The sequence below is a fragment of the Trachypithecus francoisi genome, unplaced genomic scaffold (genome assembly GCF_009764315.1).
Source record: "Trachypithecus francoisi isolate TF-2019V2 unplaced genomic scaffold, Tfra_2.0 Lachesis_group10, whole genome shotgun sequence".
Classification (NCBI taxonomy): Eukaryota; Metazoa; Chordata; class Mammalia; order Primates; family Cercopithecidae; genus Trachypithecus; species Trachypithecus francoisi.
This window is the reverse complement of record NW_022681455.1, coordinates 26214551-26236230: the sequence shown is the minus strand read 5'-3', so window position 1 is coordinate 26236230 and position 21680 is coordinate 26214551. Positions and strand designations below refer to the sequence as shown.

At 35.6% G+C, this 21680-nt stretch overlaps 1 protein-coding gene across 2 annotated transcripts in view; it reads left to right on the top strand.

The window, feature by feature from the left end:
* The window catches only part of SLC17A1 (solute carrier family 17 member 1), a 52971-nt gene that overhangs the window by 1371 nt on the left and 29920 nt on the right, over positions 1-21680 (top strand). The window contains exons 2-10 of one of the 2 annotated variants that reach the window (XM_033216432.1): positions 106-189; positions 4098-4270; positions 10237-10470; positions 10554-10641; positions 10994-11080; positions 16877-16995; positions 17098-17259; positions 18316-18448; positions 18541-18688. In XM_033216432.1, coding sequence (XP_033072323.1) covers positions 156-189; positions 4098-4270; positions 10237-10470; positions 10554-10641; positions 10994-11080; positions 16877-16995; positions 17098-17259; positions 18316-18448; positions 18541-18688 — 1178 coding nt within the window. In that variant the 5' untranslated portion in view covers positions 106-155. The remainder of the gene's footprint in view (positions 1-105; positions 190-4097; positions 4271-10236; positions 10471-10553; positions 10642-10993; positions 11081-16876; positions 16996-17097; positions 17260-18315; positions 18449-18540; positions 18689-21680) is intronic. The other variant, XM_033216433.1, reaches the window with a different exon arrangement.

The window sequence follows — 21680 nt, the reverse complement described above, 5'->3', positions numbered from 1 at the left end:
CAAGTTACCCTTGGAAGCAGTTTTAAATCAGAGAGGAGTACTGGGTAGTGTTTGGTCAGTTACCTCTCTACATTATGCTGACATCAACGTGTTTTGTGCTCACAGTGGGTGGAGGCCAAACCCTTCAGCAAGAAGAGAAGCAATTTCAGTCGTGTATGCAAATGGATAACCAGTTGCCTCCCAAAAAAGGTAGCACTTTATTCTGTTCCATTCAATAGGCTTTTTGCTTCTTAAATATTACATCACAAATTCCATGTGGAGGAATATTTTTGTGAAATACATATGGGGTCTTAAAAATGTTCAGGAAAGAAGGTAGAAGAAACTAGTCCTACTACGGTTTTCCACCAGAAAAGCCCTAAATAAAAATTCTACATACTCTGGTGGCTCACACTTTATTTTCATTTTTGTACACTTGTCAGTTTATCATTTAGTGGAAAATATCAGAAAAATCTGGGCTATTTTGGTTCCATCTCCAAGAGAAGGAGAGATACATCTGTAAGAGGAAGTAAGGCAGGATGAATGTTCTTGAGTCCCTGCATTCTTGGACATCAACAGCTGAATGTGTACTGAATATTTTTTAAGAGAAACTGTTTATTTTAGGCAGGGTAGTGTAATGACAATAAAGGATTACTGCTATTGGCTTAGTGTTGTGTCAATGTCATGAGGGACAAAATCTGAGGAAAGGAGATGAGCAATAGATTGTATAATTTTTCAACTTATGTAAAAGTTACTGTATATTAAATTTTATATTTCTTATTGTATCAACTTTGGTACTTAATTATTTTGATTGTTTAAGTTGTCCATTTAATCTACATTCAAAGTTTATATATATATATGTATATACTTTTTTTTTCTAATGTCATTCATTTCTGCCCTTACGTATTTAGTTCCTTTTAGACTCTTTGGGTTTGTTCCTTTGTTCAGTTTCCAATTTTTTAAATTCTTTCTTTTTTGATAAATATATTAACAGATTCACATTTTGCTCGCTCCATGAGTTTGATAGGCAGAATTCTTACTATTATTCAATCCCAAACACTTTAGAAATCCCCCTGTGGTCTTCTTTTTAACTTAAAACTTGTTTAGACATAATTCATGGACTTTCTGGAGCAATGTGGAGGAGAGAAATGAGTAAAACTCAAAAGGGTACCCCTAAATGACCAAGACAATGAGCCCTTCTCTGATGTGGTGACAGTGACTTCGCCTTTACCATGTTGAGACTTTTTTCTCTCCTGCAGGAGTGTTTACAAAGTTTCTGATAGCTTTCTAGATCCATTCACTTCCCTAAGATAATGAGTTTAGGCTGCAAATCAAAGGAAGGGCTGACTGATTATTAAAATTCTCAGGGGTATTCCTTTACCCCCCTTCTATTCAGCTCTTAAGTTCATATGGCACAAAATTTTTTGGCAGTCCACTGACAAGGTAAAGGGGGCAATGTGCTCATCCTCCATTGACCATGTAAGTCTTTGACATCTAAGTATTTTAGGAGAGGGTCTCCTACTATATACTATCGCATTGCTAGGACCTTGGTATTTGATTCCTGTTGTCTCCACATCATGGAAGGCCCAAAATTCCAAGATCAAAAGTCCACAGTGAAACATCTGACTTCAGTGCTCAACTTATGTTTTGAGGCCCCCATCTTCACTAAGCCCTTGGCCTGAATATTTCGTCTTTCCTCTTAGATCACCCATGCTTTTAATACAATGTTTTATTTTAAGCATATTTTTATCTAATATTCTTATCTTTTAACAATGGAAGCTCAGGCTAGTCCAGGAAACTAGCCAACTACTTGTTGGGTACTAATGCTTTTTTTCATTTAACAGTTTACCTAAAGAGTATTCCACAATTTTCGGCAGAGATTTTTCCTCAGCATTTTTATAGCTGCAAATGACTTTGGTATGGATGGATATATTATAATTTATTTAAATGGTCACTGATTTATAACATCTAATTTGTTTACAGTCTTTTACTAGTTCAAATGATTCTATAAGAATGTTGCAAAATGATACAAAATTCAATTCAATAGGATGATATAAAATATTTATACATCTAATAAAATACCTTCCAACATATAAAGCAAAATAATCCTATGAAAATTATAAAGATATCAAATCCTAAATAAAATATTAACAGAACAAAGCAAGTCTAAGAATTTATAAAACCATTAAAAAAGCAACCACTACACTAAGTCAGGTTTATCCTCAAAATGAAAGAGTAACTTAATGTTACAAAATGTATACATATCACTTCACACAAATTAATTGAAAGATGAAAACTGTATGATTATCTCAATAGATATAAAAAATCTATTTATTTATGACATTAATATTTATTTGCAATAAAAAATTCTTAGTTAACTATGAATGTGCAGTAGACAGAATTCCAAGATGGCCCCCAAGCTCCCTGGCCCCTGTTTTATTCTTGGGTGGAACAATGATCACAGAGGATACAGCCCAGAGCCCAGAGGGTGCAGCCAAGAGCCACAAGAATTATCTCCAGGCCTCATGAAAAATCCAACATTGGCCTGGCTGAACTTCAGAACCTTTATGGATCGATGACTCCTTTTCGTCTCTATTTTCCCACCTTGGAACTGGAATGTCTATAGCTTTATCCTACGCCTGTTCCACCATTATGTGGTAAAAGTGTTAGGGGCATATAACTCGTCTCTTTAGTTTCACAAGCCCACAGAGAGAAATTGTGCCCAAGGATGGATTAATCATAGGCGCCTCTTCCACACCCGATTTAGATGATGAGAATTTGGACTGTGCTGTGAGATTTTGATGAGGTTTTGAACTTAAGTTGATAATGTAATAAAACGAAGAATTTGGGAAGCTTGAAATGGGTGAATGTGTTTTGCATGTGAAATGAACATGAGTCTTTAAGAGCCAGACGGTGGACTGAAGTAGGCAGAATTCTACGTTTACTTTCAAGATTCCCAGCCCCTGGTGTATACACACTTTCTCCCAGTTATTTAAGCAAACATTAAGCTAGGTGCTGCTTCAAGGGGTTTTGCAGATGTCATTATGGTCCCAAATCAGTTAATCTTAAATAGGGAAATTATGCAGTTAGGAGAGATCTGATCACATGAGCCCTTTAAATCTGGTTGTACAGGTCAGAGACAGAGTAGTTAGATTCAAAGAGTGAGAGGGATTCAACATAAAGTAGATTCCCATTGCTGATTTTGGAGATGGAGGGGGCCATACTGATTAATTTTTGCCATTTTTGAACTTCATAAAACTAGATTCCTATAGTATATACTGTCTGGTGTCTAGCTTCTTTAACTGAACGTGTTTTTGTTGAAATTCATCCTTATTTATCCAAATTGTTGTGTAAAAGTAGTTCCTTCCTTTTATTTCTGAGTAATATGCATTGTATTAAAATACCACAATATGTTCATTCTTTCCAAACATTCTACTATTTTGAATAAAGCTGCTATAAACATTTCTGTACATGTCGTTTTGTAGACATATACCTATATTTCTCTTGAAAAAAATGACATTTGTTGAAAAAGACTTTACTTTCTTCCAATGAATTGCATTAGTACATTTATTTTTTAAAAGTTAACCATATATGCCTGTCTGTTTCTGGACTCCCTACTTTCTTCCATCAATGAACTTGTTTGGCTGTACACCAACTGATTACTCTAGCTTATATCAATAAGTAATTACATTTTTTTAAATGCCGTTTTTCTCCACATTGGGCATATATGAGTCTTTCATCCAGTGTATTTTTAAAATGTTGGAAAAGAAATAGTTTTCTTGACAGAAAATGTCTTTGTTGTTATAAAGGGGACTTACATCCAAGAGTAACACAGGGTGTTTATAAAGGGCCTTTTAAAAATAGACATGAGCCAAAGAACTTTAAAGATTGGCTTAATTTTCTTGGAATTTCTAGTTGGCATTATAATTTTAAGGAGAATATGGTACTATTATATCAGTCTCACATCTTCCTATTATATAATAATTATCAAAGGTCATTAAGTACAATAAAATTTTAAATTAATATCTAGGAGTCCAAATTTCTGAATGTCCCTCCTATACTTAAAGTATGTTTTTATCTCAGCTGTGTCAATAATTGAGACTTTCTGTTTTACTTTGTAGTTCCAGGTTTCTGTTCCCTTCGCTATGGATTGTCTTTTCTTGTGCACTGTTGTAATGTTATAACAGCAGCACAGCGCACATGCCTGAACCTCACAATGGTAGTCATGGTGAATAGCACAGATCCACATGGTTTGCTCAACACCTCCACAAAGAAGCTCCTGGATAATATAAAGGTATATCAATAATTTTCTCCACAGTCAAATGTTTAAACCCTCTCTTGCTAACTAACTTGTGTAGAGATGGAATTGTATTGATATGATAATATAATTGAAAAAGAAGCTCAAGTCTTCATCTACCTTGCCAGGAGTGACCTAAATAAAATGCTCCATGATTAAAGTATGCCTCAATACTTCTGAAGGGCTTGTTGTGTAAATCCTTCTATGCAAGGGAGAATAAAACCCTAAAGTTAGGGTTTCTTTACAATCTAGAAATTTGGACAAGAGAAAAAAAAAGGAAAGCATTTTAAACCAGAAGTGGAAGGTGAAGACACATTACATTTTTAAAGTTTTTGACAAGCAGGATATTTAAATGTTTCATTAATTTCATTTCTGGAAGATAATCAGTTGTTATCTGCCAGAAGCTGTAGATGCAGGAAAAAATAAAAACAAGATAGGTAATGTCAGTAAAAAGATGGAAACTATAAAAAGAGTAAAAAAGAAAAACTAGAAATCAAGGAAACTATATCAAAGAATGCTTTTGAGGGGCTCTTCAGTAGACTCCACACCACTGAGGACAGAATTAGTGAACATGAACATAGATCAATAGAAACTTCCAAAGTTGAAATGCAAAGAGAAAGAGAATGAAAAAAAAAAAAAATAACAGATCATTCCCAAATTGTAGACAGTATCAAATGGTGTAACATGTACATGACCAGAACGCTAGAGAGAATAGGAAACAAGCAATATTTTTTTTTTAAATGGCTGAGAACTTTCCATAATTAATGACAGACATCAAACCACAGATCCAAGAAGCTCAGAGAACACCAAACAAGGTAAATAGCAAAAAGAAAAACAAAGAAAAGCCACCTAGGCATACCATATTTAAATTTCAGAAGACCAAGACAAAAAGAATATTTTAATAAAACCAGAAGAAGAAAACACCTACAGGGGAACAGGTATAAGAATTATAGCAGACTTCTCATCAGAAACCACGCAAACAAGGAGAGAAAAGTGAACTTTTTAATGTGTTGAAAGAAAGAAAACCCCTGCCAACCTAGAATTCTGTATTCAATAAAATTATTGACAAAATTGAAAGACTATAAAATTTCAAGCTGTAGCTGTAACTTGAAAAAGCCTTTATTGTCTTTCAATTTTTGTCCTTCAATTTTCCCTCCATATATATGAATTTACTGCCATTGGGCTTACCACAAAAAAAATGTTAAAAGATGGTAGATTTTAATCCAACTATATTGATAACCACTTTAAATGTGAATGTTCTAAACACACCAGTTAAAAGACAGAAATTGTTAGAATTGATAACAAATAAAGATCCTCAAATATTCTATCTACAAGAAATCCTGTTAAAATATAAAGAATCAGATAGGTTAGAAGTAAAGGGATGAAGAAAGATGTAAACTATGCAACCATGAGAACACAAATAAAAATAAAACTGAAGTAGCTATATTAATTTTAGATAAAGCAGAGTTTATAGCAATGAAGATAACCAGAGATAAAGAGGGCATTGCCCAATGATAAAAAGAGTGAATTCTCCAAAAACAAATGATTCTAAACATGATCCTTAACAACAGAGCAGCAAAATATAGGAGGCAAAAACTGAGAACTGAAAGGAAGAATAGAAAAATACACACTTGGTAACTGTTTTCTATTTGTTAAATCTGTTCTTTGCTAATTTTTTTTTGTTCACATTTTGCCTTCTCTGGGTTTAACTGAGCATTTTATATGATTGAATTTTATCTCCCCTCTTGATATATCATTTATACTTGAAAAAACTTGTTTTAATAGCTTCTATAGGTTTTATAATATACATTTGTAATAATATAAATCTACCCCTATATAACACTACACTATTTCATGTATCATGAAGGCATCTTGTAACAGAATATTTCCAATTCCTCTCTCCCATCTCTGTGACTACTGTTATTCATTTTATGTATCTATATGTTATAAACACTCAAAACATTCCTTCAACAAAAAGTTATCTTTTAGATCAATTCAAAATAAAATATTTTCCACTTTCATTTATTCTTTTCTAATGGTCTTACTTCTTAAATGTAAATCCACATTTTTTAGCTATACCACTTTTCTTCTGCCTGAAGAATTTCTTTTAACATATTTGTGTGTTGTGCTTTTGTAGTTGCATGTAAGAAATCTTTGCAAAACCCAAGATCAAAAAAATTTTCTGTTTTAGAAGTTTTATAATTTTTCATTTTACAGTTAAATCTATGATTCATTTTGAATTACTTTTTGTATATGTTGCATTAAGGACTTTTTTTTAACATATGGATATACAATTTTTTTCCAGCCCAATTTGTTGAGAAATCTTTTCTTTCTCCGTTGAATTACCTCTGAATGTTCATTGAAAATTAGTAGTTGGAGGTGTAACACTACCTACTGGAATTTTAAGACTTACACAGTTATAGTAATAAAGACAGCATAGAATTAGTGTAAAGACAGAAAATAAATTAATGAAATATAATAGAGAGACTGACACACAAATGAACAACTGATTTTTTAAGATATGCAAAAGAACAAACATAAAACTGGACTTCATCAGAATTTAAAATACTGTTAAGATAATGAAAAAACAAGCCAGTGACAGGGGCACATGTTTGCAAATCATATCTTATAAAGAACTTCTATCCATACTCAATTAAAAAATATAACCCAATACAAAAAATGGAAAAAAGATGTGAACAGCTATTTCACCAATGGGAATACGCAGAGGAAAAATACTCACATGAAAAGATGCTCTATATCATTTGACATTGGAGACAAACATCAACTACAATGATAAATTACTGCACACTGATTCAAATGGTTAAAATTGTAATAATTGCAAATACAAAATGTGTGCAGGAATGTGGAGGAACTAGAATTCTCCTACAGTCCTGGTGAGAATGAAATGTGGTGCCACCACTTTGGAATACATTTTGTCATTTCATAAAAAAATTAAGCATACACCTACCATATGAGACAGCCATTCCACTGTTAGTTATTTACTGAAGAGAAATAAAAACATATGTCCAATCAGAGACTTATACATAAATGTTCTATAAACATTTTTGTCTAGCTTTATTTCGATAGCCAAAAAACTAGAAATAACCTAAATGTCCATTAGTAGGTGAATTAATGAACAAACTATGGCACATCCATAAAATATAGTACTACTTAGCAGTATAAATAGAATGAACTACTGACACAAAGAACAACATAGATAAAACTTAAGATAATTATGCCAAGCGAAATTAGCTAGACAATAAAAAAGAGTACATATGACAGGACTCCCTTAATATAAAACTTCTAGGTCGTGATAGCTTCACAAGTATATATATAGATACAGTTTATTGTGTCAATTATCTATTTTATATAAAATCTATTGTATATAAAATCTATTTTATATAAAGTCTATTTTATATAATAGTGTTTTGAATTGTATTCTTAAATATTTATGGTATTCCAGTGCTTTGGTTTAAATACTGAGAACCTCATATTCTAGAGAAATGGCAACTCATGGGAGTTGTATTTTAGAGCCTTCTCTATGGCTCTAAAAGAGGAGGGAGCTCTTGAGCTATGGAACTTGAAAGATTTCTCTAGCACATGCATCAGCCTGCCACCCCATGAAACCTTTTGCCATCCCATGAAATTTCCTGTCACAATTCACTTTACTGCTACATAAGGTACTACATTTAAAAATGAAGAAATAGAATACATAATTATTCTAAATAGAAAAACACACCAGAAAATTATTCCACAAAGCATATCTAAATTGTAGTCTAACATTACAAAATAACCTAAAAATTAGTAAAGCAATTATAGCTATGGAAGATACTGCACCATAGTGCAGTATCTACAAGAACTCAAAGTAGACATGGCCAGACCACAGGAGGCTATGCTTGAAGAGCAGATGAATGAAAAAAGGAAATTGACAGGAAAGGATTATCAAAAAGTCAGAAAGAACACTTTAGAAAAAAAGATGAAATAACAAGAAAAACAAGGAAGAACAGACACACACAGATATTTTACCACAGTAAGAAACACTGATTATAGAAAAGAAGATGAAAAAGAAGGTAGATGAGGAATATTCTGTAGTCAGTCTTCCCTCTTCCATCAAAGTCAAGGAGAATGTGTTATTATTCTTTTTAAAGTGTACCAATCTGACAGAAATTCTACCATAACTTTAAAGTATATATTCTTTTATTACTAATGGTATTACACATTTGTATATTTATGTGACCTATGGTTATTGATCATTTCCATTTTGTTCTCTTATAAATTATCTAGGGATACCCTTGATACATTTTCCTTGCTTAGGTATTGTACATCTCTTATTCATTTATATGACCCATACAAATGTGTATATATATTTATTTCTAAGATTTACATAAAGTCATTTATACGTTTATATGTGGAGTTCTTTGTTCAATGGCAACTAGTTAATGCATTGAATAGAAAAATATAAACTGAGGATTTATTTTTCTGGTGTGAGTAGTTTCAGTCTGAGCTCAAGGGATTTAAACCAATTCTGGTGAACTTTTTTTATTTTCTAAATTCTGCTGTGGAGAGTGATGGCTTTAAGCCATAAGAAAAACTATCCAAGATTTTGAGTGATCGGTTCACATGCACAGGGAGAGTTGAACAAATGTTTGTTGGCCCATCTGATATGGGTATGGGTGAGTATTGACTTCCTTGGTGCTTCCTGTGATTAAAAACAAGAAAAAACAAAACCTGACTGAGCATTCTGCTTCATCTTCTGTGTAGCCTTCTTCCCCTCAGTGGAAAAGATCTGGAACTTCCCTGGCACCCAGGCTACTATACAGATGTGTCTCACTGGTTATTATTTGGTATTCTCAGAGAGTCACTCCTACCAGATTTCTCCATGGAAGTCCTTTTCCATCCAAGAGAAATATACACTCTAGAGGCCACAGCTATAGGGTGACAGGGACTTGAAAAGGAGAGAAAAAAAGAGGAATGGAGGGATAAGATAATAGTGATGACAACAAACATATGGATTCCTACCTATTTTATTTAATATTGAACCAAAAATAACACCCAGCACATTCACCGTTTATTCAGGAAACTCTTTGTTACTTAATATGTTCCTCCTAATTATACAACTAACAGAGAAAGTTTAGAAAATGCCAGTATCTTAGACACTTCCAAATAAACTTTATCCTGTCCTCCCCTACTACCATTAAGATTTCTTCCTATTCAGTGGGTCCAAAAACATGTGCAACCTCCTTCTTCATAGTCTCAACAATAAATTCAACATTAGGATTTTCTTTTATCATTCTTTAATAATGTAAAAAGAAACTATAGAAGGCCCTCTAACGTAGGAATGGACCAACAAATGCATTCTGGAAAAAACATGCCACATCAGAACCAAGTAAAAGAAGAGAAATGACCTTTTTCTTTTTACTGTTCCATGCAGTTGTTTTTACAGCTCAGACAGAACTCTTCATGGTTTTATCTTCTCTCTATCATGACTTTTCTCTCTGGGAGCAATATGTATGTGGGGAAAAGTGGTTTTGTGAATGAGTTTAAATTAATAGAGGAGTTAGAGAAAGTGAACAGGCAAGAGGAAATTCACAACTGTAGTATACTATGAAGTACAGGAAATTAACTATTTAAATGTATATATGCTGTGCAGGAGGAGTTTACATGCAGTTTAGCAACATTCAAGAAACAAGCATTAAATGTCTATGCTGTGAGAGGTACTGGAGGGAGGTACAGATGGTGTCCTTGGCTGTGAGGACTTTACATTACTCCAATAATAAAATGTAAATATGTATAGAAAATGGTGTGATTAAAGAATAAAGAAGGTCATGTGATAAAGAATACTAATAAGAAGGGAGCTACTTTACAAGAGGTGAGCCAGAAGAACAGTTTCCCTGAATCCTTGAATGTCACAGTAAATTTCTGATATGCAGAGTGATTCGACGTATCCCCCCCTTGTCTTTTAGAACCCTGTGTATAACTGGAGCCCAGATATCCAGGGACTTATCTTGAGTTCCACCTTCTATGGTTTCGTCATCATCCAAGTTCCTGTTGGATACTTCTCTGGAATATATTCTACAAAGAAAATGATTGGCTTTGCATTATGCCTCAGCTCTGTGTTAAGCCTACTCATCCCACCAGCAGCTGGAATTGGAGTAGCTTGGGTCATTGTATGTCGAGCAGTTCAGGGAGTAGCCCAGGTATTAAAATAATGCTAAAACTAAACAGAGTTTAAATTCACAGGAAGTATTAGAGATTAAATGTCAAAACTTTCTCATTTCAGGGGATAGTTGGAACAGCCCAGTTTGAAATATATGTCAAATGGGCTCCTCCCCTGGAACGAGGCCGACTTACTTCTATAAGTACATCAGGTAAAGAGTTAGAGACTAGAATGTTTGAATCCTATTTTCATCTCATTGCATTATGTTCTTCCCTAGAGCCATAAGAAACATGTGTTTTGAATGGTCAAGGGCTTTGGAAATCATCTATTTCAGCATTCTTGCTGTGAAGATGAGAGAATTATATAGAATGGAGAAGAGGCATCCTTATCTCAACAGAGAAAAAGAGAGAAAAGGAAATATTTTTGTTATTTTCTTCTGATATTTGTGTTATGATACACAAATTTATTTCACAGGAAATTGTTCATTGCTACAGTGAGACTACATTATCTGTACTTTCAGATGCCTGCATTAATTAGGGATGTTCTTTGTACCTACTGATTAGGGTTTTTGCTGGGACCCTTTATTGTCCTACTTGTGACTGGAGTAATCTGTGAATCTCTGGGCTGGCCCATGGTCTTCTATATTTTTGGTGAGTCTCCTTCTGTAAAATCCTAGTTATTATTCAGCAGAATCTAAGAAAAATTTAAACATTAAAACCCAATATAATGTAATAATTCATATAAAGTTAAAATTAAAAATCAAGAACTCCACTGAGTGAAAGAGAGAAGTCAATATTCATTAAGTTCCTACCACAAGCAAGGTATTATGATGCTTAAAACTATACATGTATTTTCATACATAACTTTTGTAATTCTATAATGTAGGTGCTATAGATGCATATGCTTCTGTATGAAACTCTCCAGGAAAAGATGATCAGAATAAATAAGTTTATAGATTTCAGAAATGTATTACTTTTTATACTTAACATTCAAAGCATGATGTGGAGCACTACCCCATAATCAAACACATTAATTTCTACAGTAAAAAATGAAATCTGTGCAAACTAGAATACACACAAAAACTGTAAAGAAATAAGGTTTACAAATAAGTGATAAAATCACTTTTGGCTCTCTGATCTTGATTTCAGGTTTGTGAATAAGAAAATGTGGATAGGTTCTATTATGCCCATTTGATATGTGAGGAAATTTCAAAAGGCTTAGGTAACTTGATCAAAGTCATATACTTAAGGCAAAATTAGAAGAATTTATTTACAAAATGATCACTTAAAAAGGTAAGTATGAGATGTGGTAGAATCCCAGGAATAGTCCAGTTACCTGGGGCTAGTGATACAGGAGCTCGTAACATCTAGCATCCCCAGGTCCAAAGGCATCAAGCAAGGAAGTAGTTATCAGAATCCATTAGGAGAGCTCTATAGGGCAGGATGCCTCCTGATTTTTCATAAAAGGACACATAGATTGAGGCAATCACAGGACAGAGGTAACTAGGGTTTGAAAAAGCACCTTGATCTCACTCAATTCTCTCCCTCTCATCTCTGCCTAGAATTTCTGTTGGCCAAATCCAGGTAGAAGCAGAGGACATGGGGGCCTACTGATGTTCATTCAAATCAGCCATCTGTAGCCAAAGCAAGGTGAAGAAGGATGAGGAGTACATCTAGGGAGACAAACAGAAGATATCCAATACATACAGTGAGCAGATGGCAGAGGCCTAATCTGAAAACACAACTTCCATCCTCAAAATTCCATTGCTGTTAATGACTGTGTTAGTCTTCAGTAGTAGACAATGGTCAGTATAGTGATGGAACATTAGCCCCTTATCAGGAAAGGTGCTGAAAAAACTGAGAATGGCTAGCCTGAGGAAGAGAAAACTTGAGAAAACATACCTTGTAGGACTTTCATATAAATAAAATGCAGATCTGTTTTGAATTACAAAACTAACCCAAATATGCAGAAATTATGGGGAAGCGGGGGAGCAGGGGAGAGGTTTCAGCTCCATATAAGGAAAACTTTGGAATAACTAATGCTGCCCAACATTGCTGATCAAGGGTTGAATGACATCTAATATTTATGTTGTATTTCTGTGATAAGATCATGTACAGCAATGTATGCCACTTACAGTTATCATGGGTGGCTTCATGAAACTCAAACGAAGCTGTTACACAACTACACTTTGTACTATGATAATAGCTTTACTGTGAAGTCCCTCACATGCTTCTACCTTATCACTAAGAATCGAGGAAAAGAGATTAGATGACAGCTGTTTAGGAATTTAGGTGTCTGCCTCCCACAACTCTTTTACTGGAAATTACATGATGTCCACATATGTCAAATGACCTGTTCGTTAGTGGCAGAGGGAAAACTAAAACCAAGATTGTTTTAAAATTCCATTTGAATATTCTTGCCAATAAAGTTGAACAAATCTGAATAGATACTGTTTTAAAGAATAAGACAATAACTGTATTTAAGCAGCTGATAATTGCTAGAGATTACCAAATAGAGTAAATTGAGTCACAGACTTACATTTGCACTTAAAATGGCCTGGCCAGTTGGGCGCAGTGGCTCATGCCTGTAATCCCAGCACTTTGGGATGCTGAGGTGGGTGGATCACCTACAGTCAGGAGTTTGAGACCAGTCTGGCCAACATGGTGAAACCCCGTCTCTATTAAAAATATAAAAAATTAGCTGGGTGTGGTGGTGGCCGCCTGTAATCTCATGTACGTGGGAGGCTGAGGCAGGAGAATCACTTGAATCCAGGAGGCGGAGGTTGCAGTGAGCCGAGATCATGCCATTGCACTCCAGCCTGGGCAACAAGAGTGAAACTCTGTCTCAAAAAAAAAAAAAAATGCCTATCTATCCTGCTATATTTGTCTCCTAAAGACTATTTCAAACTCCTTAACTCTTCTCAAATCTCTAAAATGATTCCCTTTCCCTGTCTTCTATCTCAACTAACCTCCCTTTGACCATTGAAATCATTGCATAATCTGTCTGTACCCATTGCCTACATTTCCTAGCATCTCACACTCTCCTTAACTCACATGTGACTAGTGTCTGCACCATCAAACACAGCTGTTGCCAAGATCACTTATGGCTTCTGTCACAGCTGCCCTGAGGCCAGGCCAGAGGGCCCTTGCCCTGGATTCCACATTGTGGAGAGCCCATTCTAGCCCTTCTCTAGCTAGGCTCTCTTCATAGGGCAGGTGCCAAGACAGTAGGCTCTGTAGGGCTCATGACTCTGCTTCTAATCATTATACTTGGAATGTGTTGCTTAAATAGAGCCAAGGCTATTGGTTATATTGGAAAAGACCAGCAGGGTTCTTCCCAATATCCATTGAATTGGGGAGTGACCAAGGGAGGTAGGAGGCACTATTTGCACAAGATATGAATGGTACACCATTGGGGAAGGCAAGGGTTTCCACATATATCCATTCAAAGTACCTAGCAAGGTGGGAATGGATCTGGGTAGGAATGGGTCAAGCTTCAGACTAGTCACCAGAGATTTGTGTTCAGAATTCTAAATTTAAACATGACTCTTCAGGTTATTTTTTTTCCCTTTGGCTTCTTTCAAAATTGTCTTTGATTTATTGAAGTTGAATATTATATTGTAACTGAAAATCAAGTTAGTTGCTTACCACATGTACAGTCCAATTAACAAGAGTGGGGGCTGGTACAAGAAAAGTGGATTTATTCCAAAGCTAACTTGGGGAAGGGAAACACAATTTCTTGCTTTTAAATGTGCCGTTTCATCTTTGGAGCTGAAGTGGCAAAAAAAAAAAAAAAAAAAAAAAAAGTGAGCATTTTCATAAGGTAGGAGAGGAAATGAGCAAGGGCAGGGGTCCCCTTGCTACCAGGCAGTTATCTACTGCATAGTTGAGGTGGCACTTTCATGGACAGAAGTAGGTTGAAAAAGTGGCCAAAAAGGGCATGTTTTCCATATGCTCTCCTGGTGGAAGAAAGTTCCAAGGCCACTCCTGGAGAGTGGAAGTTCTGAGGCCACGCCCTAGAGATGAAAGTTCCCTGGCAATTTGGTCTGCAGATTGACTGTCAGCTCTGGAGGAGAGCTATGTCTTGAAGCACGTAGTTAGGAGAATTTTTCCTATAGCGAATGCCTGGTGAGGGGAGGAGGTGAAACGTTGTATTTGCATTTCTGAAGGGCTAAGTTGGAAATGAGAAGCAAGAGGAAAAGGGGAAAGGCGAAAAGAAGAGAAAATTTTTTAAAAAATAGCAATTCATTCCCTTTTTCTTAAAAAACTGGGGACATTTGGTTACAACATGTCAGGTTGTAACTTTTTTTTTTTTTTATTTATTCTTCTTGGCATTCTCTGGGCTTCTTATATCTGTGGTTTGAAGTTTATTATTAATTTTAAGAAATTCTCAGTAACTATTGCTTTAAATATTTTTTCTATTTTTTTCTTTCCCCTCCTTCCCTTCCTCCCTCCCTCCCTCCCTTCCTTGCTTTTTCTTTCTTTCTTCCTTTCTTTCTCTTCCTTCCTTTTTTCTCTTTCTCTCTTTCTCTATTTCTTTCTTTCTTCCGGTATGTTTCTTTACAAGTATATTACACCTTGTGGTTTTTTTTGTTACATGTATATTACAGCTTTTATAATTGTCCTACGATTCTTAGATATTCCATTTTTTTTTTTTTTTTTTTTTTTTTGTGAGATGGAGTCTTGCTTTTGTCACCCAGCCTGGAGTGCAATGGCATTATCTCAGCTCAACGCAACCTCAACCTCCTGGATTTAAGTGATTCTCCTGCCTCAACCCCCTGAGTAGCTGGGATTACAGGGGCACATCACTACGCCCAGCTAATTTTTTTGTATTTTTAGAAGCAACAGGGTTTCACCATGTTGACCAGGCTGGTCACGAACTCCTGACCTCAGGTGATCTGCCCGCCTAGGCCTTCCAAAGTGTTGGGATTACAGGCGTGAGCCACCACGCCCAGACCATTCTGTCTTTTTAGTTCTTTTTTCTGTCTTTGCAATTCAGTTTTAGAAATTTCTATAGCCATTTTATCAAGTTCACTGATTTTTTCTTGGTCATGTCTAGTCTACTGATTCATCAAAGGCATTCTTTATTTCTATTATAGTATTTTTATTTCCAGCAGCCCAGCCTCCCCATCTAGGGGTGTAGTTTCTCCCTGAACAATATAATTCATGCTTACAGGTAAACTACCACTCACTAACATTTATGTCCCACAAATAATTTGATCTTTCCGAGTCTCAGTTGCTCATTTTGAAAAAGAGATAATAAACAGTATTATATGAATTTTTGGGGAGTTGATTGAATAAAATAATTTTTGTTCTTTTTTATCCACTACCAAGTCGACTCCGTAAAGGCAGGGATTTTTGTCTGTTTTATTCATTGCTGTATCCCCAGTACTTAAAATAGGTGCATGGTAAATAATCGGCACTTAGTATTTGTTAAATGAATGCAAGTCTTCTGGAAGACTGACTGGTGAGCGCTATATACTTCCTGTCCCAACAGAGAATTCCTCGCAGTCAACTTATTCATATAAAAACTCATGTAAATAACTTGTCCAACTCTTATAGAATTCCAACAGTCCCTGAAGTCTGGGCTATATCTCAGGTACATGGCTGAGGCTACGCTGTCAAAACTGGGTCATAATAGCAAAGACATGGAGTCAACCTAAATGCCCATTAATGATAGACTGGATAAACAAAATGTGGTACATATACACCATTGAATACTATGCAGCCATAAAAAGAATGAGATCATGTCCTTTGCAGGGAAATGAATGGAGCTGGGGGGCCATTCTCCTTAGCAAACTAACACAGTAACAGAAAACTAAATACCGCTTGTTCTCATTTATAAGTGGGAGCTAAATGATGAGAACACGTGAACACATAGACGGGAACAACACACACTGAGGGGAACAACCTCTACCACTGGGTAGAGGGTGGGAAGAGGGAGAGGATCAGGAAAAATAACTAATGGATACTAGGCTTAATGCCTGGGTAATGAAATAATCTGTACAATAAACCCCTACGACACAAGTTTACCTGTATAACTAACCTGCACATGTATCCCTGAACTTAAACATTATAAACACAACAAAACAAAACAACTGGGCAATTGTCAAGCCCTGAGCAGGCTCAGCTGTGCCATATTCTTATGATGGAACACATGAGGAATTTGAAAAGATGAGGGCCTGAGGGCAGGCAGGCCCAGATGTCATGAGTGGAGGGAGCAGAGGATAGGAGATCAGGAAAGGGCATAGGCCTTACCCTATTTCTAGCAGGGAGAGGTCCCTGTGGATAAAAGGAGGACTATGAAAAACATAAGCCTTGTTGCAAAGTTTCAAAAAAGAAACAGGAGGTCCAGGTTCTCAGACTAATACATTGAAAAATGCGAATTTGGGAAAGAGATCCACTACAAACAGAAACTTCCAATTCTAACTTATCCTGCTTTGATAGGTGCTTGTGGCTGTGCTCTATGTCTTCTCTGGTTCATTCTGTTTTATGATGACCCCAAGGACCACCCATGTATAAGCATCAGTGAAAAGGAATACATCACATCCTCCCTGGTCCAGCAGGTAGAGCACAGTTCTCCATATTGGCATCTCCAAGATTCTACTCCAAACTAAACATGTTCCAGTTTGTTCTAATGTGCTAATTATTAATGAATTTCTTTCCAGGTCAGTTCAAGTAGACAATCTCTGCCTATCAAGGCTATGCTTAAATCGCTTCCAGTCTGGGCTATTTTCATTGGTACTTTTGCTTTTTTCTGGTCACATATCATCACGACACTATACACGCCACTATTTATCAACTCCACGCTTCATGTTAATATAAAAGAGGTAAGTATACTATTTGTTCTGTTTTTAACTTCATGAAAGACTCTGTGTACATTTTTTTGTCTCTAATGACCCTAGTCTCAGCTCTTGCCAACTCCTCACACTGTCTGGCTACTGCTCCTCACCTGGAAATTAACTGTTTCTGCTCTTTATATGAACATTGCCCAAAACAGAAGGTGCTGATACAGACACAAGTGTCTGGCACTCCAGCAGCAGTGTACATGCATCTGTGTTTCCACACATTCCCCATCTCCCATTTACTGTGTGATTCCCTTTGTATATTACTTAAGGCTCAACACCACCATTCCCTACAGAGACTGGGGGCCTCCTATGAAAGTCACTTAGCCAGGCCCTGTCACTCTGCCAAGCTTTTACCAATCCTCTCCAAGGTAAAGCAATGAGTCTGGGCTATGAAAACAAGACTCAAGTCTTGCTTTGGAAGGACTGGCATACCCATTACTCATCTGGCTTGGAGAATCACTGATACGGGCAAACTCCTATTATTCGAAACCCCAGACAAGACAAGACTCCTTTAGAAATGGAGTCTGTCTGGGCTTACCACTTGCCGCGTTCTGTAATGAACTTCCAGTAAACCAGCCTAGGGCCCAGCATAACAGTAAGGTCTTATAAACTCTCTCTGACTCAATTTTATACTTCATGAAACCCTGAAGCTGTTGTGAGGATTAGTAGCAGCTGGTCCAGTGTAAGCACTATACGCATGTCCGTAATTGTCATCTTTATCCTCTCTTATCATTTTCCCCAGGGCCAGTATTTCCCATTCCCGATGTAGTCTTCCTTCTCTATTAGCCAGTGCTTTTATATTTCATGATACTGAAATTGGAAGATTTGACAGGTTATGATAAATATTACTGACCTCAAAGCTATTTTTCTCTTTCTTTTGGGTAATGTGATCCCAGCAGTAATTCTAGTATTGTATATTGATGGTTTCCTATATGAAAGTACTCATTTTAGATAATAAATTTTAGCATAGGGATTACTCTGTGTGTCAGTACTGCTTTACCCATCAAACTCACTCCAAGAATAATGTTTCCTCTTCAGAATGGGTTTCTGTCTTCCCTTCCCTATTTGTTTGGTTGGATCTGTGGTATCTTAGTAGGTCAGTTATCAGACTTCTTCCTGACCAGGAATATTCTCAGCGTAATTGCTGTCCGGAAACTCTTCACAGCAGCAGGTAAGCAACAGCCAGAACATTTAAGCACTTGGGAGATATTTCTCCCCTGTCTTTAGGATGCACCTAACTATGTTGTCTGAATCACTCCCCAGGATTTCTCCTTCCTGCAATCTTTGCTGTATGCCTGCCTTACCTGAGTTCCAGCTTCTACGGCATTGTCATTTTCCTAATACTTGCTGGTGCAACAGGCAGCTTTTGCTTGGGTGGAATACTTATAAATGGCTTGGATATCGCTCCCAGGTAGGATTTGTTTATACACTTTTTTTAAACCTTTAACAAATAAATGTTGTATATATTTATTGTGTATAACATGATGATTTAAAATATGGATACTTTGTGGAATGGCTAAAATCGAGCAAAGTAACATATGCATTACCTCACACACACAGCATTTTTTTGTGTGTGTGGGAACACAAAATTTACTCTTAGGAATTTTCAAGAATATAATATGTTGTTTTATGCTATAGTCATTGTGTTATGCAATAGATCTCTTAAGCTTATTCCTCATATATAAATAAAGTTTGGTATCTTTTGGCTAATATCTCACTCCCAGTGCCTAGTAATCACTATTCTACTCTACTTCTGAGTCCAATTTTGTAAGATTCCACATGTAACTAAGATCATGCAGTGTTTGTCTTTCTGTGTCTGACTTATTTCACTTAAATTAATGTCCTCCAAGTTCATTCAAGTTGTCACAGATGACTTGATATCCTTCATTTTTAGGCTGAATAGTATCCCATTGTGTATATTATCACGTTTATTATCCCGTTCATCTGCTGATGGACACTTAGGTTGATCCTATATCTTGGCTATTGTGAATAATGCTGCAATGAACATGGTAGTGCAGATATCTCTTTAGACATTCTCACTTCATTTCCTTTGGATAGACACTCAGGAGTGGAATTGCTGGATCATATAGTGGTTCTACTTTTAATTTTTTGAGGAACATCCATACTGTTTTCCATAACTGCTGTACTAATTTATATACCCACCAATGGTATGCAAAAGTTCCCCTTTTTTCCACATCCCCACCAACACTTATCTTTTGTATTTTTGATAACAGACACTCTAATGGGTGTAGAGGGATATCTCATTGTGGTTTTAATTTGAATTTCCCTGATGATTAATGGTGTTGGGCATTTTTTTCATACACCTGTTGATAGTATATCTTTGTTTTTTGAGAAATGACTATTCAGGTCCTTTGCCCATTTTTTAATTGGGTTGTTTTCTTGTTACAGAGTTTGAGTTCCTAGTATTCTTTGGATATTAACCACTTATTATAAGTATAGTCTGCAAATATTTTCTCCTATTCTTCAGGTTGTCTCTTCACTCTGTTGATTGTTTCTTTTCCTGTGCAGAAGATGTTTAGTTTGATATAATCCCATTTGTCTGTCTTTGCTTTCAGTGCTTGTGCTTTTGTGATCTTAACACAAAAATCATTGCCCAGGTCAAAGTCATAGAGCTTGTCCCCTGTGTTTTCTTCTAGTAGTTTTACAGTTTCAGGTCTTATGTTTAAGTCTTTAATCCATTTTGAGTTGATTTTTATATATGGCATGAGATGAGTCTAATTCCATTCTTCTGCATGTGGATACCTGGTTGTTCCAACAGCATTTATTGAAGAGATCATCCTTCTTCCATGGTGTGTTCTTGGCACCAAACTGGCAAAAATCAATTCACCCTAAATGTTGGATTTATTTCTGGACTCTCTATTCTGCTCCATTGGTCTATGTATCTATTTTCATTCTAGTATCTTGTCATTTTGATTATTAAAACTTTGAAGTATATTTTGAAGTCAGATAGTGTGATGCCTCCAGTTTTGTTATTTTGGCTCAAGATTACTTTGGTTATTTGGGACCTTTTGTACTTCCATAGAAATGGTAAGATTGTTTTTCTATTTCTGGGAAAAATGTCATTGGAATTTTGATAAGGATTGCACTGAATCTTTAGATTGCTTTGAATTGCACAGACATTTTAACAACATTAATTCTTCCTATTCATAAGCACAGGATATCTTTACATCTGTTTGTGTCTTCTTCAATATCTTCCACTAACGTTTTAGTTTTCATTGTGGTCTTTCACCCATTCAGTTAAAGTTATTTTAAGAATTTTTTTCTTGTAACTATTATATATGGGATTGTTTCATTGATTTTGTGTGTGTGTGTGTGTGTGGATAGTTCATTGTAACTAGGGAGAGTTTTTAAAAATCTTTTTCTTTCTTAAATCCAAGCTCTCAAAAGCATTTTTTTAAGTCGTTAGTTTTTGTATAAATTTAAGGTGTGCAAATATAATTTTGTTAAGTGGGTATATTATGTAGTGGTGAAGCCTGGGTTTTTAGGGTAACCATTACCTGAATAATGTACATCATACATATTAAGTAATTTTTTAACCCTCACCCTCCTCCCACTCTTCCAAGTCTCTAATGTCTGTTATTCTACACTCTGTCAATGTGTATAAGTTATTTAGTTCTTACTTTATAACTGAGAACTTGCAGTATTTGGTTTTCTGTTTCTGAGTTGTTTTACTTAAGACAAGGGCCTCTATTTCCATCGATGATGCTGAAAAAGACATTATTTCATTCTTTTTTATGGCAGAGTAGTATTCCATTGTGCATATGTACCACATTTTCCTCATCCAATCATCTGTTGATGGACACTTAGGTTGATATTTTTGCTATTGTGAATAGTATTGCAATAAACACATGAGTGCAGATATCTTTTTGATATAATAATATCTTTTCCTTTGAGTAGACACCCAGTAGCACAATTGCAGGATCTAATGGTAGTTCTATTTGTAGTTCTTTGAGAAATCTCCATACTGTTTTCCATAGAGGTTGTACTAATTTACATTTCCACTAACAGTGTATAAGTATTGCTTTTTCTGTGCATCTTCATCAACATCTGTTGTTTTTTGACTTGAATAATAATAATTCTGACTGGCATAAGATGCTATTTCATCACTGTTTTAGTTTGCACTACCCCTGAGGATTAGTGATGTTGAAAGTTTTTTTATATGCTTATTGTCCATTTGTATGTCTTCTTTTGAAAATGGCTACTTATGTCCTTTTCCCACTTTTTTAATGTAGTTATTTATATTTTGTTGTTGTTAAGTTGGAGTTCCTTGTTAATTCTGAGTTTTTCTAAAAAATATTCTTTTTATTTCAATAGCTTTTGAGATACAAGTGGTTTTTGGTTACATGGATGAATTGACAGTGGTGATGTCTAAGATTTTAGTG